The sequence below is a fragment of the Arachis hypogaea genome, chromosome 16 (genome assembly GCF_003086295.3).
Source record: "Arachis hypogaea cultivar Tifrunner chromosome 16, arahy.Tifrunner.gnm2.J5K5, whole genome shotgun sequence".
NCBI lineage: Eukaryota > Viridiplantae > Streptophyta > Magnoliopsida > Fabales > Fabaceae > Arachis > Arachis hypogaea.
In genome coordinates this window covers 15,106,558-15,123,883 of record NC_092051.1, presented here as the reverse complement: position 1 = coordinate 15,123,883, position 17,326 = coordinate 15,106,558, and the positions used below count along the sequence as shown (strand labels likewise).

The following is a 17,326-nucleotide window of genomic DNA, read 5'->3' as shown; positions in this document are numbered from 1 at the left end:
ATCATAATGTCTTTGGAAATATCCAAAGAAGTAAAAGTAAGATTCTTAGGCGGCTTCAAGGCATAACTTCGAACCTCAATTCTAACAGCAACCGTTTCCTTGAAGAACTTCAAGAGAGACTTTGGAAAGAATATGAGAATATTCTCAATCAAGAAGAGATACTTTGGTACCAAAAAGCAAGATGCAAATGGATTGACATGGGAGATAGAAATACTAAATATTTTTCACGGATCAACCATGGCTCGAAGAAGAAGAAATAAAATTGTATCCTTACAAAATGATGATGGTGTTTGGATTTCTGATTTATCCATTCTTGAAAATATGGCTACATCCTTATATTCTTGCCTTTTTTTTATAACTTACTAGATTATCCTTTTATTCTTAATAATGGTTTTCCTACCTTGTCTAATGATGATATGTAGCGTATTGGTAGCTTTGTGATGCCTCAAGAAATTAAAAATGTTGTCTTTAGCATGAGCAGCCTCAAAGCCCCCGGGAGAGATGGCATTCAAGCAATCTTCTACCAAAGTAAATGGAACATAGTGGGACTAGATCTATGCAGGCTAGTTGAAAATATATTCAGGAACCCTCAGGACATTGGCAAGCTCAATGAGACCTTGATAACGCTAATCACTATGGTTGAGCCGGTCACGAACCTCAAGTAGATGAGACCCATCAGTTTATGCAATGTGTCGTATAAAATTATTACCAAAATCCTGACAAATAGGCTTCGACAGGTTATGGAAAAATTGGTAAAGCCTACTCAGGCAAGCTTTGTCCCTGGAAGACACACCTCAGACAATATTATCATCACCCAGGAAGTTATCCACTCCATGCGAGGCAAAAAAGGCATGAAAGGATGGATGGCTATTAAAATTGATCTGGAAAAAGCATATGACAGAATTAAATGGAGTTTCATCAGGGACACTCTTTCGGACATTGGCTTACCTCTGCTCTTTATTAACTTGGTCTGCAATTGTATCACAACTGCAAAAATGAGGGTTCTATGGAATGGAGAGGCCTTAGAGGAGTTCATCCCCTCTAGAAGGATCCGGCAAGGTGACCTCCTTTTCCCCTATATTTTTGTGCTCTGTATAGAAAGGTTATCCCAACTTATTAGCGCAACTTGTGATCATCAATTTTGGAAACCTATCAAGCTAAATAAAGACGGGCCGGCCTTATCTCATCTATGTTTTGCTGATGACTTGATTTTGTTCGCGGAGGCGGATGTGCGACAAGCAGAAATTATTAATAAAGTGCTGGAAGAATTTTGTAAAAGTTCTGGTAAAAAGTTGACAACGAAAAGACACGAATTTTCTTCTCTAATAATGTGGGTCATACTATAAGAGAGGAGATTAGCAACACTTTAAATTTTTCTAGGACTGATGATTTGGGTAAATATCTTGGGGTTCCTATATTACATTCCAAAGTTTCTAAGGATACATACAAGAATGTCATTAACAAGATGAATTCTTGACTCAACAACTGGAAAGCCTCTGTCCTGTCTCTAGCAGGAAGAACAACTTTGGTGAAATCTGTTCTTTTTTCTCTTCTTAGTTATACTATGCAAACTGCTATTTTACCCACATATACTTGTAATTTGATTGATCGTAAATGCAGGAATTTTCTTTGGAGCGACACAGAGCAGACCAAGAAAGTTCATCTCCTAAGTTGGGATAGGATCAACAAACCAAAGGTCTCGGGGGCCTAGGATTGAAACATGCTAAGGATGTTAATCACTCCTTTATGATGAAATTAGGATGGGGTCTTGTTGCAAATAAAGACTCCCTTTGGGCCAGAGTGCTAAGATCCAAGTACAAGTGCGGTAGTGACATCCTCTCGAGAGTCAATAGGAAGAGTAGCATGTCAAATCTGTGGAAAGGGATTGTATCCGCTTGGCATGATGTCGAAAAGAACTCTATTTGGCATATCGGAGATGGATCTCAAATTAAATTTTGGGAGCACAATTGGGTGCCTAATTTGGACAGCTTGCAACAACACACCACTCAGGTAATTTTTCTTGGTGAATTAGAATCATCTCTAATAGACTTCCTTAATGTGTCAGGGGCATGGGATGAAGATAAGCTAAAGGAATGGCTTCCAGAGTCAATGGTTACAAGGATCATGGCCATGGCACCCCCATCTCCGTGGAAAGAAGCGGATTGCATTGCTTGGGCAAACACACATGACGGGTGTTTCAGCCTGAAATCGACCTACAAGTCTATCACTGAGGTTCAGTCTCCTCCAGATCGAGTTTTCAAACTTATCTGGAATTGGAAAGGTCCAGAACATATCCGCACCTTTCTCTGGTTAGTTGCTCACCAAGCAATCCTAATGAATACAGAGAGAGCAAGAAGACATTTAACTAACACAGCTGATTGTCCAAGATGCAACAATGCCAAAGAAACAACTTTACATGTATTGAGAGATTGTCCCTTTGCTAAGGATGTTTGGTATCGGCTTCTAAGACAAAGAGGAATACATGATTTCTTCAACCTGAATACTAGGGATTGAATTTGCAGCAACATTTCAGAGAAGGATGAGTGGTATTTGCTTGTTTGGAGTAGCCATCTCAGCTCTTTGGTTCTCGCGTAATAAGTTAATCTTTGAAGGAAAGCATATTCAACTAGCCACTGTCTCCCTGTCAATAAAAGCTAGAAGTGAAGAGATCATAAATCTTGAGACTCAATGGTCTCACCACAAGAATCAGCAGGTGAGATCCGAGCGTCTAATTCGGTGGAACCCCCTCCAGAACATTACCTCAAACTAAATGTTGATGGGTCTTTGTATGCCCAAAATAGCAATGCAACTTGTGGAGGTGTGTTTAGAGACCACCTAGGCATATTTGTGATGGGTTTCTCTTGCAATATTAGAAATTTCTCTATAACTCATGTTGAGTTATGGGCTGTTATTAAAGGACTTCAAATTGCAAATGCAAATGGGTTTCAAAAAATTGTAGTGGAGTCAGACTCTTGGACGGCAATTAACTTCATAAAAGAAGGTTGTTCTTCTGTCCACCCGTGCAACATGCTCATTGATGATATTAGGATTCTTGCCCGACGTCTTCAAAATGTAGTGTGGAATCATACTCTTCGTGAAGGAAATATGGTAGCAGATTTACTTGCTAAGAAAGGACAAGATCTTTCTGTTAGTTTGTGTTTTTTGTTTTGGGACTTTGCCCTCTCTTTCCACCAAAAAAAATAATTTAATTAATTTAATTGTAGTTCAACTATAATAACAATTTATAATGTATAAATTAGTTTTATTTATCATGTGCTCTAAGAACATAGGTTAAGATTACAAATTGAAATTTTTTTTATTAAAAATACAAAAAACTTAGATTTTCAATGCATTTGTTTTATATCTATTAAATAAAAAAATTAAAACCTTCTATTAATGATATGTTTATCATGTATAAAATTGCTTACTAATTTCTTCATGTTAGTGTTAATCTACGCCCTCTCCATATATGCAACAGAACTCAGTTTGAAATGGACTTTGGAGGCTGAAAATTCAAAATAAAATAAAAAATTTTATCCAAAAAGCACTACATGAGAGTCTGTTCATGATGGAGAAGCTACACCAACGATTCCCAACCACAACTACTATTTGCCCGTGCTGCAAACAAGTTGAATCGGTCTGCCATTGCCTCGTGGAATGTCAAACTGTAGCACGCCTTGAGCACCGTCGTGCCTCTTCCGACTGTACCTGGCACCTTCTTTGATTGGTGGTTCAGATTAATGGTTGCGCTAAATAGAGATGCAGAGAGAAGGAAGAAGCTTGACATAGCGGCGATTATTTGCTGGGGATGCTGGAAATCCAAAAACCTCATCACTTTTGAGAAAATGCAGACACCGACGGTGAAGATTTGGACAGTTGCAGCAAAATTAGCGCATGAATTGGATGGAGAAATGCAAATTTTGGAGACCCTTGACCAACGGAGTGATAACTTGGTTGTAATTGGATCGCGTCTCAAGTGTACTCTTCAAGTTGTTAGCATTTTCTTTATTCCTAATGTTGAATGTTAATGGGAGATTCCCAATTCTTTAGTTCGTTCCTGTTTGAACACTCTATTCATTTGCCTTTTAATGAATGACTTTTACCTTTGAAAAAAAAAATGGTAAGTTTATCATGTGCTCTAAAGACACATATTAGCTAAATCCTATATAAAATATGGAGTTAAATCCCAAATTGATCCCTGAGATTCACGAAATGTACCGATTTGGTCCTGACTTCCTAATTGCACTACTTATGTTATCGAGATTGAAAAAAAATACACCAAGTTGGTCCTTTTCCATTTTTCCGTCTAAGCTGCTTTTCGGCGAGAGTGTCCTGGCAAATGATTGCTAGGCTGGAGTGGCTAACGGTTACATGACATGGAAATTGAAAGTGTTTAACCCAATGTGGTCCCGATCCCCTTTTAACCCTAACTACAGAAGTAGCGCACCCAAGTTGCTATGCTGGTTAGAATGATGGTTGGACGTGCAAATGAAGGAGACTGGAGTTTTATTCGATCAACGACAAGGACGTCAAGTCGGAGTAGAGCCTCGCGAGTGCCAGAGCGGTGTGGGTGTAGGAAACGTCCTGTGCTCCGATGGTCTGGAACGGATACCCACCCAAATAAATCCTTCTTCGGATGCTCGAATTACAACGTGAGTGCGTCTTTAAGAATTGTTGTCGAGTTTTTTTATGCTAACTGTTAAATTTGCTGCTAACAGAGTAATGAAAAAAGATGGTGTAAATTTTTTCGATGGGCAGGCGTTGTAGAAGATGATAATGGGAAATTGAAAAGCGCTACAGCATATAACAATGAAGAAGTGAGCGTCAGTTTTGCTTTGAGGATCGGCAATTTGGAGGCTGAATTAAGGACCCATAAAATATATAATACAAATGTTAGGATTGCTGCTTTTTTTTCTTTGTTAGTTGTTGTCTTAGTTGTGAATTGTGATGGTAAAAATGCAACAATTGTGTTTGAAAGTATTTGTTTATGAATTTACGGGCACTCCTTGGATTATTGGTGTGGTTTGTGTAGATAGATTACAAAAATAATAACCAAACTGAATGAATAGAACAAGTAAACTGATAGCAGATTTTAATTATAATTAATACATTGTCAATGTAACACACTGTCAATAGACCACATAATGATAAACACTATAATACAGCCACCAGAAAGAAACACAAGAAGATCTCCAAGTTTAAAGGATTCTAAAGTATTTACTACCAAAAGTAAAGAACCATACAGTCTGGTTATGTACTATTCTTGAACGGAAATAACCCAAAAAAAAAACTAATTCTCAAATTCCATATGTAATCAAACATCAGCAACTAGTACATCCAATTATTTAGTGGTTTTCTTCCTTGGTGCTTTGAATCCTATAGTTGGAACAAACTTCAGAAAATTTGCTAATCTAAAAGATGTTGCTGCACTTGTTCCTTGCATGGGATCAACAGAAGCAGTTACTGGTAGTGGTGAGTTCCTCCTTTTAGTTGGTAATTTATGTAGCCTTTTTGTTGTTGGTGGTGGTGCCTGAGTAAAGTTAGGAAACTAGTTTGAATTAGTGTGAACAAGGAGCAATGACAAAAAAGTAAAAAACAAATGGTAGGAAGAATTTTTACCTCGTCTTGTGTTCCACCATAGTTTGGTTGGGATAAGTCAATCTCGGTAGCTTGGGGTGCAGCCACTGGTGGTGAAAAGTTGTCTGTAACAGCCACATGAGGAGGATTTTAGATACCTGCACTAGGAGGAGCTTTAACCACTTGGGGTGCTTCATTGGCAGTGTTGCTTGCTTCAGCTGCAGGTGTACTCCCAGTAGGAGACAAAGAAGCTTTCTCGGTAAAGAAGACAAAGAAGCTTCCTTCACGGCGCCTTGCCAAGGTCACTGCAGCTTTCGCGCGCGCCTCATCCAGCCGAGGAGAAGCATCAGAGAGCGTCACCATCTTGTGCGTTCCAGAGAGCGTCACCGTCTTTCTCGTTCTTCATCACCGTCATAAGCCTCTCCCTTCTAGTAATTCCATCCCTGTGATTTTTGTGATTTTAATTATTATAGCATTGTTGTGATTTTTGTAATTAATGTAATTTGATTTAATTTCTGTGATTTTATATTAGTTGTTGTTAATTTTGACAAAATGAAAAACTTAAGTATCAATGTGAAAGATTGTTGCTGGAGCTTCTGGGGTTGCTATTTTGCCTGGAATTGGGGTCTCATTAAGGGAAGTATTAATTAATTGTGTATTGACTCCTATTCAAGCGATTTCAATGGTAATTGAATATTTGGATGAGCTTATTTTGCTTTCTTGAAAAGAAAAAGGAAAAAGAAAAAGAAAAAAAGAAAAAGAAAAAAGAATCATATTTTTTAATTAACAGATATGATGAAAAGAAGCTTTGATTAAAAAAAGAAAAAAGGAACTGATTGTAGGAGTTCTTTAAGCTATCTAAAGTCTATAGCTTACTTTAGCATATTAGAAGAATCATGTTAGTTTATTCATTTATTTTTTTAATGAACTCTATTCGGCATCTTTGATCCGAGAAGAGCAAGCAAATACAACATTAAAATTTACATTATATGAACAAGCTTTCATCAAATCAACCATTTATATATTGAAACAGTATATGGTTTTGATTGGAATTGAGTCTCACTGATGTGATAGTGGAAACTATGTCTTATATGAACAATAAAAGATAGAAAATAAATTAAATGATATATTGATCTGCATAAAGCCATAAACTCAAGAGTCTATAGTTCAAATACAAATTCATTCCCAATTTCTCTGAATTCTTGCAAAACAATGAACTGCTTGTGTATTATTCCCTCTCATTTTCCCATCTATGCTCATCACTTCACCCCAGTTCTCATTTGGCTATGCTCTGAACTTAACAGAATGAACATTCATTTTATTTCAGATTTTGGCTTATTAACAATGTGTATTAGTCTTTACTTGTCTTCCCCTTAACATAGTTTATTATGTTTTGATGTTTCTTCATGTGTCGTTTAGGAAAAGAAAATTTAAAAGCTGACTAATTTTATGGTTCTCCAGGTCTTTTGCTGATGGATTTCCAAATACTTTTATAGAAAATGCAGAAGAGCTCCGAGGTCAACACGTTGCTTTTCTGTGAGAAAGACTTTGAATTCAGAACTGTGGCATGCTTGTGCTGGCCCTCTTGTCTCTTTGCCTCAAGTGGGAAGTCTTGTTCATTACTTTCCCCAGGAACATAGTGAGCAGGTACATCTCTTCTTGTGATAAAATTTTCAGATAACTCTTTTTAAAATTTACTTCGTTAATACATAATTGCATATAGCTTTCCTTATGAATGTCTCTGTATGGCCTCTTATATGCATTCAGGATTTGTCTTAGGTTCTTCTTTGGCAAGTTAGCAATAACATAACACATAGCTAGGACCTGTATTTTTTAGTGATGCAGAATTATACAGTTCCCTGGTTTCTTTCTTTATTTCTTTTTGGTCTAATTAATCAATAAATCTGAAGTCATTCAATTTTTTGGGTGTTTTACTAATTCAGATTGCAGCATGGAATTGGTTTAGGTCCTACGTACTGGTACTTCCTAATATAAGACACATTGTCAATAATTTATTTTAGTATCTTTCTCATCCTAGTGTTCCTATATTGCTATTGTCATTCTTTGGGTATCTGCTTGTCAGGAAATGTTCAAGCTTAGTATTTCTTTATGATGCTATTTCATTCATTTTTCTCCAATTTTATGCACTATTAATAAATAATAATCGTGAATTTAGTTTATGGTGAATCAAGTCTTTTAAAGTTTTGCTAGTTGATCATTGTTCTTTTATTCTAGTTAAGGCTTTACAAACATTAAAGAAGGCTTTGGGGCTTCCTTCCAGGTATGGGTGGAATGGTGATCCTTGTGTTCCTCAACAACATCCATGGATTGGAGCAGACTGCCAGCTAAACAAGAGTAGCAGCAAATGGCTCATTGATGGACTGTAATTTCTTATTATCCTTATTCTTAGGTTTTTATTATACATTTTGTTGTACAGACCATTTAGTGGCATCTTAGCTTAATGGTTACCTGCTTATTCCATGCAGTCTTTTCTTTTTTGTTACAAAACCAAATATCATTTCTTTTTTTCCCCTTTACCACATAGCTCCTTAAGTAACAAATTAGAAGCCAATGGTTATAGGTGTCTCTGCCCACACAAAACTTACAATCAGATCCTGTTAATTTATTTTGGTTTTCAGACAATGTTTTCCTAAATCATTTGGGAAGTTTAAGTTTTGGTTTGCTTTGCTTTGCTTTGGTTTATGAAAACATCCCTTTCTATGTTCCATTTTTGAACGTCCATATCAACTCCACTCTGCACTTGACAAAGAAGTTTGTACCACTAGGGCATGATGCCATTATGTTCATGTTGAAAACTCAAAATGAATATTTAATCTCAATATTATTTGTTATTTCATGTTGTTTCTGTTGATGAACAGTGGTCTTGACAATCAAGATCTAAAGGGCTTCTTGCTAGATGACATATCCAGACTACACAATCTACAAACCCTGTGAGATAAGTAGATTATTTTGCGTTTAAGGCAAAGTTATTGTGTACCCGTATTTCAGATTTGTTGAGTTGATCCTATTTTCATAGTTCATAAAACACATGGTATAATTCCAATGTGTAATTCTCATGTTCAACACTGTTGAGTTGGAAATCAGTAAAAATGTATAAAATCCATGGGGAAAGATATTCTTTATATGATATATTCATGATGCTGTTTTTTTTTTCCAATGGTAGTGGATAATCTTTGTCAAGAAATTACTCCCATTTGTAAAAGCTAACCAAGGTTGAAACTAGCCTAAGAAGGTATTAGGGAAGTTGAGGCCATCACTTGAGTAAATTGAAACTTTGGAATTAGGGAGATCAAGGGGATCTTTGAAACATCCCATGAACATTCTATTCTCATTGGCAGTAATACATGCATTGTATTAATTCTTGTTAGAATTCTGGTCTAGTTAAATCATGTTGAAAGGTGGAATGGTTGCTTCTAGTATTGTAGAAAGTTCATGATAGGCTCTCTCAGCATTCAAGAGAACACAAAGTCAGCGAATTATCAAAGCACCTCATCTAGAGCATTAAAAAATAGAATTTAATAACTAAAGGTAAAAATATAAGCAAATACAATATTTTAGTGAAACTGCATAAATAAAGATAAAATTTTGGAACAAGGAAAAAGCATAGTTCTCCAACAGAGAATTGTCTATCCGAAATTTGTCCACCAGAAAAACAACAATCTGTCGGAAGTGCTGAGGATCTTTTGCAATAGCTGCATGAACATCGAGAACTAGTATTACAACCTGTTTGATTTTTTTAATTAAAAAAAGGAAGATGAATCACTGATAATTCCAGTAAATTTCCTATTCCAGAAAGCAAAATTTTGGTGTATTAAAATGAATTTACCTTTAGTATGAATGCAATCTATATCCTGCAGTATGAACATAGTAGTGTTACCATGCGCTATCTGGTGACTAGAAGATCGTGCGATCCTAAACTCCTGTTAAAAAATAGAAACCAAACAAATTTTTCAGTACACCTTTCAAAGAACAAATAGAGACTAACCTTAAGGGAATGATGAATACCAACACATCTCTTGACAAGAATTTAAAGCAGCAACATTCATTGTATAGACTGCGAGTTTAAGTGGTGGTGTTTTGTTTAAGAGTATGTAGTATTAACTCTTGACAAGAATCTTTTCAGTATTTTGACAGTTAAAATAACTAAAAATATATTTTAACTCTTATCTTCTTCAGTAGAGGTGTCATCTTCCTCATTCGGTCTAGCTTTGTAATGGGATCCTCAGTACCGCCAGTGCCTCCATCCATCATAGCTGTTGTGCCAGCACCATCAATATCAGAACTAAAGCCACCTCTTACATCATGGTCATGATCTGCACTGGTGAACTCTTGTGTATTTTGGCATTCTTGACTTCTCACCTCACAGTCGTGCTTCTCAGTGACACTAGCTTCATTGCTTGAGGTTTTTACTTGATCTCTGTTATGCTTCAGTGTAGATGCAGTTCATCCTGCCTTTGTAGCATTTTTGCTATAGTATCCTGACTCTTCTCTCTCTTCCAGGGGTTCCACCGATCACTCCATCCATATCTACAGAAGTATTCTCGTAATTCTCTTCGTTTTCAAGAGTTCTCTGCATAGCCTTTAATTGCTCCTGTTGCTTAGCAAAGAGTACTTGCATCTCCTCAGTAGTGGAATAAAATGCATGTAGTTGTATTTCCCTGCATGACATCAATGAGCTTCAGTGGCAAAATCAAAGCATAATGCAGGTGTAGATGTTGCCTCATAAAGTTAAAGTGCCAATCAGCATTTAATACAAACAGTGCATCGCTGCAGCATGTTAACCAACATGGACTCCTAAACAAAGCTGATTAACTTAGCATGAATGACATATCCAACAGATGAATACTAGGATCTGCAATTTTTACTGCAATGACATTGTTGAGTAGTCCATTCTAATAAATACAACAAAAACTATTCAGCCGTGGTCCTACTTTTATTTAGGCTCAATTGCTTTGCTAATTGCTTTCATATTCTTTTAGATGTTTATACATCCTTTATTCTTCATATTTTCAGGATAGCTAAAATCCATTCAGAATCTATGATAGTAATGTTCACATAACCATAATATACACACTAGTGATAATTCTAATTAAGAAGTCATAGAATTCCCGCTCCTGTCTATTTTAATCACCAATTTAAGAAAAAATGTTATATGTAAACTGTAAAGCAAGCCAAAGAATTACAATATTCAAGTAAAGTAGCCCATGCTTCGATGTCCTCTAATATTTTTTTCTACATACAGATTCATTCTTACATAACTTTCAAACTACAGTTGTTCGGTGATCATATTAAACAGAAACAACTTGTTCCTTACCAAAGCATAAGTCTTTCCTTGGCACCTTTTAATCTCCTCCTCTCAAAATCTAGATCCTGCATTGTGGCATTTATCTCAAGCTTAAGAATAGAAACTTTATCCCATGCTTCTTCTCGAGCTTCCTGCTAACAACAGCAACAAATATTTTCAGTTTCACATAAAGAAACTTCACCACCAAAAAGAAAAATAAGAGCTAAAAATAAATAAATAAAAAGATAGAAGAGAATAGGGGGGATATTGAATTAGAAAGATGAAGCAACTTATTAATTAGAATTTCTCAGTCTAGCAACATATAAATAAGATACTGTCACTCTGAAGTCTCACGGAAATAAGTCATTAACAGTAACAGCAATCGGTGGAAAGCAGACATCATTAAACAAACACCTTTATACAAAAACATTCTTGGAACATGAAATTCCGATTTCTACCTTTTCACTGTCAAGCTCTTTGCTTAATCTTCTTGTTTCCTCTTCAAGTTCTTCTATTTTCTGCTCTATGAATTTGCATTTTCGATCAGCGAGATAGTAACCAAATCCAAAATATGAAAATGGGACATAATACACACACAAAACCATATGATTACCTTTGTTTGATTTGCAGTGGTCAGCTTCTCCTCATGCAATTCAGTTTTCAACTGGCGAACCTCATTATCAAACACAACCATCTTTTGCCTAGTATCCTCCTACAACAAAATGGAACGAAGGCACAAACCTATTTATGAAATACACAAGTTATCGGCCATTGTAGGCTAAACATAAGCAAAACCATACCAGTTTGGACCTTAAGGTTTCAACTAACAAACACCTTTCTCTCTCTAACTCCTACAACATACAGAAAGAATGACAGCTTATAAGCTTCAAAAGCAAAGGGAGTACAGTTTTTTACTTTAGCGACAAAACCTTCAAATAGTAAAAAGTTTTTCATACTACTTAGACAAAGATTTAAAGGCATGCATAACAAGATAATAAGACAAACAACTTTGACCAAGCGCGTATCTAAAACTAGTTAAGGAGATGGATAGGCTAAACTTATTAATCACCTAAGCAGAGCAATGATATTGGAATATTTAACAGCACAATAGATTTATCAGAAGCAACACCATTTTTCCAAGGAAGTACAATGTGGACATGATTAGATACAATAACAGATTCAGAAAAGAAGGTGAAAAAAGAAACAACCATTCTCTGCATACAAACACAAGAAAGTCAAATTACTACAGAAAAATTACATGAAAATCCAGCACACAATTACTTAACCAGCACACAATAACCTCGGAAAATCCAGCTAATCAGCAAATCAATTTGAAACAAATAACAGGTATTATCATAAATCAATTGCTAAACCCTAAACCAGCAAGCAGACGCCAAGGAGATGGCTGTGAAGTGCGAAACTGCGAACAGAGTATTACTTACCGGCGGCGAGGTGGAAGGCGAGCGACGGCGACGAGAGAGGACGCGACACCGGCGAACAGAGAGAAGGCGTGTTCGGCGATGACAACGACGCGGTGGGGGCTACAGTGGTCAAACCCGTCGCTGCGGGGGCTGCGCGAACCCCTGGAAGAGAGAAGTTGCAGGATACCATAGCAAAAATGTGGATCAACTGCATCTACACTGTTCGCCGAACTCGCCTTCTCTCTGTTCGCCGGTGTCGCGTCCTCTCTCATCGCCGTCGCTCGCCTTCCACCTCGCCGCCGGTAACTAATACTCTGTTCGCAGTTTCGCACTTCACAGCCATCTCCTTGGCGTCTGCTTGCTGGTTTAGGGTTTAGCAATTGATTTCTGATAATACCTATTATTTGTTTCAAATTGATTTGCTGATTAGCTGGATTTTCCGAGGTTATTGTGTGCTGGTTAAGTAATTGTGTGTTGGATTTTCATGTAATTTTTCTGTAGTAATTTGACTTTCTTGTGTTTGTATGCAGAGAATGGTTGTTTCTTTTTTCACCTTCTTTTCTGAATCTGTTATTGTATCTAATCACGTCCACATTGTACTTCCTTGGAAAAATGGTGTTGCTTCTGATAAATCTATTGTGCTGTTAAATATTCCAATATCATTGCTCTGCTTAGGTGATTAATAAGTTTAGCCTATCCATCTCCTTAACTAGTTTTAGATACGCGCTTGGTCAAAGTTGTTTGTCTTATTATCTTGTTATGCATGCCTTTAAATCTTTGTCTAAGTAGTATGAAAAACTTTTTACTATTTGAAGGTTTTGTCGCTAAAGTAAAAAACTGTACTCCCTTTGCTTTTGAAGCTTATAAGTTGTCATTCTTTCTGTATGTTGTAGGAGTTAGAAAGAGAAAAGGTGTTTGTTAGTTGAAACCTTGAGGTCCAAACTGATATGGTTTTGCTTATGTTTAGCCTACAATGGCCGATAACTTGTGTATTTCATAAATAGGTTTGTGCCTTCGTTCCATTTTGTTGTAGGAGGATACTAGGCAAAAGACGGTTGTGTCTGATAATGAGGTTCGCCAGTTGAAAACTGAATTGTATGAGGAGAAGCTGACCACTGCAAATCAAACAAAGGTAATCATATGGTTTTGTGTGTGTATTATGTCCCCTTTTCATATTTTGGATTTGGTTACTATCTCGCTGATCGAAAATGCAAATTCATAGAGCAGAAAATAGAAGAACTTGAAGAGGAAACAAGAAGATTAAGCAAAGAGCTTGACAGTGAAAAGGTAGATATCGGAATTTCATGTTCCAAGAATGTTTTTGTATAAAGGTGTTTGTTAATGATGTCTGCTTTTCCACCGATTGATGTTACTATTAATGACTTATTTCCATGAGACTTTAGAGTATGACAGTATCTTATTTATATGTTGCTAGACTGAGAAATTCTAATTAATAAGTTGCTTCAGCTTTCTAATTCAATATCCCCCCTATTCTCTTCTATATTTTTATTTATTTTTTTAGCACTTATTTTTCTTTTTGGTGGTGAAGTTTCTTTGTGTGAAACTGAAAATATTTGTTGCTGTTGTTAGCAGGAAGCTCGAGAAGAAGCATGGGATAAAGTTTCTATTCTTGAGCTTGAGATAAATGCCACAATGCGGGATCTAGATTTTGAGAGGAGGAGATTAAAAGGTGCCAAGGAAAGACTTATGCTTTGGTAAGGAACAAGTTGTTTCTGTTTAATATGATCACCGGACAACTGTAGTTTGAAAGTTATGTAAGAATGAATCTGTATGTAGAAAAGAATATTAGAGGACATCGTAGCATGGGCTACTTTACTTGAATATTGTAATTCTTTGGCTTGCTTTACAGTTTACATGTAGCATTTTTTTCTTAAATTGGTGATTAAAATAGACAGGAGTGGGAATTCTATGACTTCTTAATTAGAATTATCACTAGTGTGTATATTATGGTTATGTGAATATTACTATCATAGATTCTGAATGGATTTTAGCTATCCTGAAAATATGAAGAATAAAGGATGTGTAAACATCTAAAAGAATATGGAAGCAATTAGCAGAACAATTGAGCCTAAATAAAAGTAGGACCACGGCTGAATAGTTTTTGTTGTATTTATTAGAATGGACTACTCAACAATGTCATTGCAGTAAAAATTGCAGATCCTAGTATTCATCTGTTGGATATGTCATTCATGCTAAGTTAGTCAGCTTTGTTTATGAGTCCCTGTTGGTTAACATGCTGCAGCATTGCACTGTTTGTATTAAATGCTGATTGGCACTTTAACTTTATGAGGCAACATCTACACCTGCATTATGCTTTGATTTTGCCACTGAAGCTCATTGATGTCATGCAGGGACACACAACTACGGGCATTTTATTCCACTACTGAGGAAATGCAAGTACTCTTTGCTAAGCAACAGGTGCAATTAAAGGCTATGCAGAGAACTCTTGAAAACGAAGAGAATTACAAGAATACTTTTGTAGATATGGATGGAGTGATCGGTGGAACCCCTGGAAGAGAGAAGTTGCAGGATACTATAGCAAAAATGCTACAAAGGCAGGATGAACTGCATCTACACTGAAGCACAACAGAGATCAAGTAAAAACCTAAAGCAATGAAGCTAGTGTCACTGAGAAGCATGATTGTGTGGTGAGAAGTCAAGAATGCCAAAATACACAAGAGTTCACCAGTGCAGATCATGACCATGATGTAAGAGGTGGCTTTGGTTCTGATATTGATGGTGCTGGCACAACAGCTATGATGGATGGAGGCGCTGGCGGTACTGAGGATCCCATTACAAAGCTAGACCGAATGAGGAAGATGACACCTCTACTGAAGAAGATAAGAGTTAAAATATATTTTAGTTATTTTAACTGTCAAAATACTGAAAAGATTCTTGTCAAGAGTTAATACTACATACTCTTAAATAAAACACCACCACTTAAACTCGCAGTCTCTGCAATGAATGTTGCTGCTTTAGATTCTTGTCAAGAAATGGTGTTGATATTCATCATTCCCTTAAGGTTAGTCTCTGTTTGTTCTTTGAAAGATGTACTGAAAAATTTGTTTGGTTTCTATTTTTTAACAGGAGTTTAGGATCGCACGTTCTTCTAGTCACCAGATAGCGCATGGTGACACTACTATGTTCATATTGCAGGATATAGATTACATTCATACTAAAGGTAAATTCATTTTAATACACCAAAATTTCGCTTTTTGGAATAGGCAATTTACTGGAATTATCAATGATTCATCTTCCTTTTTTTTAATTAAAAAAAATCAAACAGGTTGTAATACTAGTTCTCGATGTTCATGCAGTTATTGCAAAAGATTCTCAGCACTTCCGACATATTGTTGTTTTTCTGGTGGACAAATTTCGGATAGACAATTCTCTGTTGGAGAACTATGTTTTTTTCTTGTTCCAAAATTTTATCTTTATTTATGCAGTTTCACTAAAATATTGTATTTGCTTATATTTTTACCTTTAGTTATTAAATTCTATTTTTTTAATGCTCTAGATGAGGTGCTTTGATAATTCGCCAACTTTGTGTTCTCTTGAATGCTGAGAGAGTCTATCATGAACTTTCTACAATACTAGATGGGGAACCCTATTTGGATTTTACATCAATTATGGTTCAGGTTGGTTGACTTTTCTGCCAGCTTGAATAGCAAGATATATATATATATATGAAGCAACCATTCCACCTTTCAACATGATTTAACTAGACCAGAATTCTAACAAGAATTAAAATAATGCATGTATTACTGCCAATGAGAATAGAATGTTCATGGGATGTTTCAAAGATCCCCTTGATCTCCCTAATTCCAAAGTTTCAATTTACTCAAGTGATGGCCTCAACTTTCCTAATACCCTCTTAGGCTAGTTTCAACCTTGGTTAGCTTTTACAAATGGGAGTAATTTCTTGACAAAGATTATCCACTACCATTGGAAAAAAAAAACAGCATCATGAATATATCATATAAAGAATATATTTTCCCATGGATTTTATACATTTTTATTGCTCAACAACTGCTGCTCAATTCACAAGGATTAGAGCTGTTACTGATTTCCAACTCAACAGTGTTGAACATGAGAATCACACATTAGAATTGTACCATGTGTTTTATGAACTATGAAAATAGGATCAACTCAACAAATCTGAAATACGGGTACACAATAACTTTGCCTTAAACGCAAAATAATCTACTTATCTCACAGGGTTTGTAGATTGTGTAGTCTGGATATGTCATCTAGCAAGAAGTCCTTTAGATCTTGATTGTCAAGACCACTGTTCATCAACAGAAACAACATGAAATAACAAATAATATTGAGATTAAATATTCATTTTGAGTTTTTAACATGAACACAATGGCATCATGCCCTAGTGGTACAAACTCCTTTGTCAAGTGCAGAGTGGAGTTGATATGGACATTCAAAAATGGATCATAGAAAGGGATGTTTTCATAAACCAAAGCAAAGCAAAGCAAACCAAAACTTAAACTTCCCAAATGATTTAGGAAAACTAGAGACTCGAGTTTATGGCTTTATGCAGATCAATATATCATTTAATTTATTTTCTACCTTTTATTGTTCATATAAGACGTAGTTTCCACTATCACATCAGTGAGACTCAATTTCAATCAAAACCATACACTGTTTCAATATATAAATGGTTGATTTGATGAAAGCTTGTTCATGTAATGTAAATTTTAATGCTGTATTTGCTTGCTCTTCTCGGATCAAAGATGCCGAATAGAGTTAATTAAAAAAATAAATGAATAAACTAACATGATTCTTCAAATATGCTCAAGTAAGCTATAGACTTTAGATAGCTTAAAGAACTCCTACAATCAGTTCTTTTTTTCTTTTTTAATCAAAGTTTCTTTTCATCATATCTGTTAATTAAAAAACATGATTCTTTTTTCTTTTCCTTTTTTTCTTTTTTCTTTTTCCTTTTTCTTTTCAAGAAAATAAAATAAGTTCATCCAAATATTCAGTTATC

General features: G+C 35.8%; 1 protein-coding gene and 1 long non-coding RNA gene across 7 annotated transcripts; one reads left to right on the top strand and one right to left on the bottom strand.

The window, feature by feature from the left end:
* Positions 1-9,457: 9,457 nt before the first annotated feature.
* LOC112757983 (uncharacterized) lies at positions 9,458-12,308 on the bottom strand. 5 transcript variants are annotated; one of them, XR_011873927.1, is made up of 5 exons: positions 11,683-12,308; positions 11,496-11,594; positions 11,341-11,405; positions 10,913-11,034; positions 9,458-10,256 (listed from the first exon to the last, which is right to left on the bottom strand). XR_011873927.1 is itself a non-coding variant. In XM_072219871.1 (5 exons), the coding sequence occupies exons 2-5, from the start codon at positions 11,574-11,576 to the stop codon at positions 10,067-10,069; spliced, it is 453 nt and encodes a 150-aa protein (XP_072075972.1). In that variant the 5' UTR covers positions 11,577-11,594; positions 11,683-12,308; the 3' UTR covers positions 9,458-10,066. The 5 variants fall into 5 exon arrangements, 3 of the variants coding, with proteins under 3 accessions (XP_072075972.1, XP_072075971.1, XP_072075973.1); XR_011873926.1 differs by having other exon boundaries at positions 11,952-12,308; XM_072219871.1 differs by having other exon boundaries at positions 11,341-11,400.
* Positions 12,309-12,661: 353 nt separating this feature from the next.
* Positions 12,662-15,858, top strand: LOC140179906 (uncharacterized). Of its 2 annotated transcripts, XR_011873924.1 has the most exons (6): positions 12,662-12,789; positions 13,337-13,435; positions 13,531-13,590; positions 13,897-14,018; positions 14,676-15,505; positions 15,642-15,858. It is a non-coding gene; the product is annotated as an uncharacterized lncRNA (long non-coding RNA). The 2 variants fall into 2 exon arrangements; XR_011873925.1 differs by lacking the exon at positions 15,642-15,858 and having other exon boundaries at positions 12,680-12,789; positions 13,526-13,590; positions 14,676-15,421.
* Positions 15,859-17,326: the final 1,468 nt, after the last annotated feature.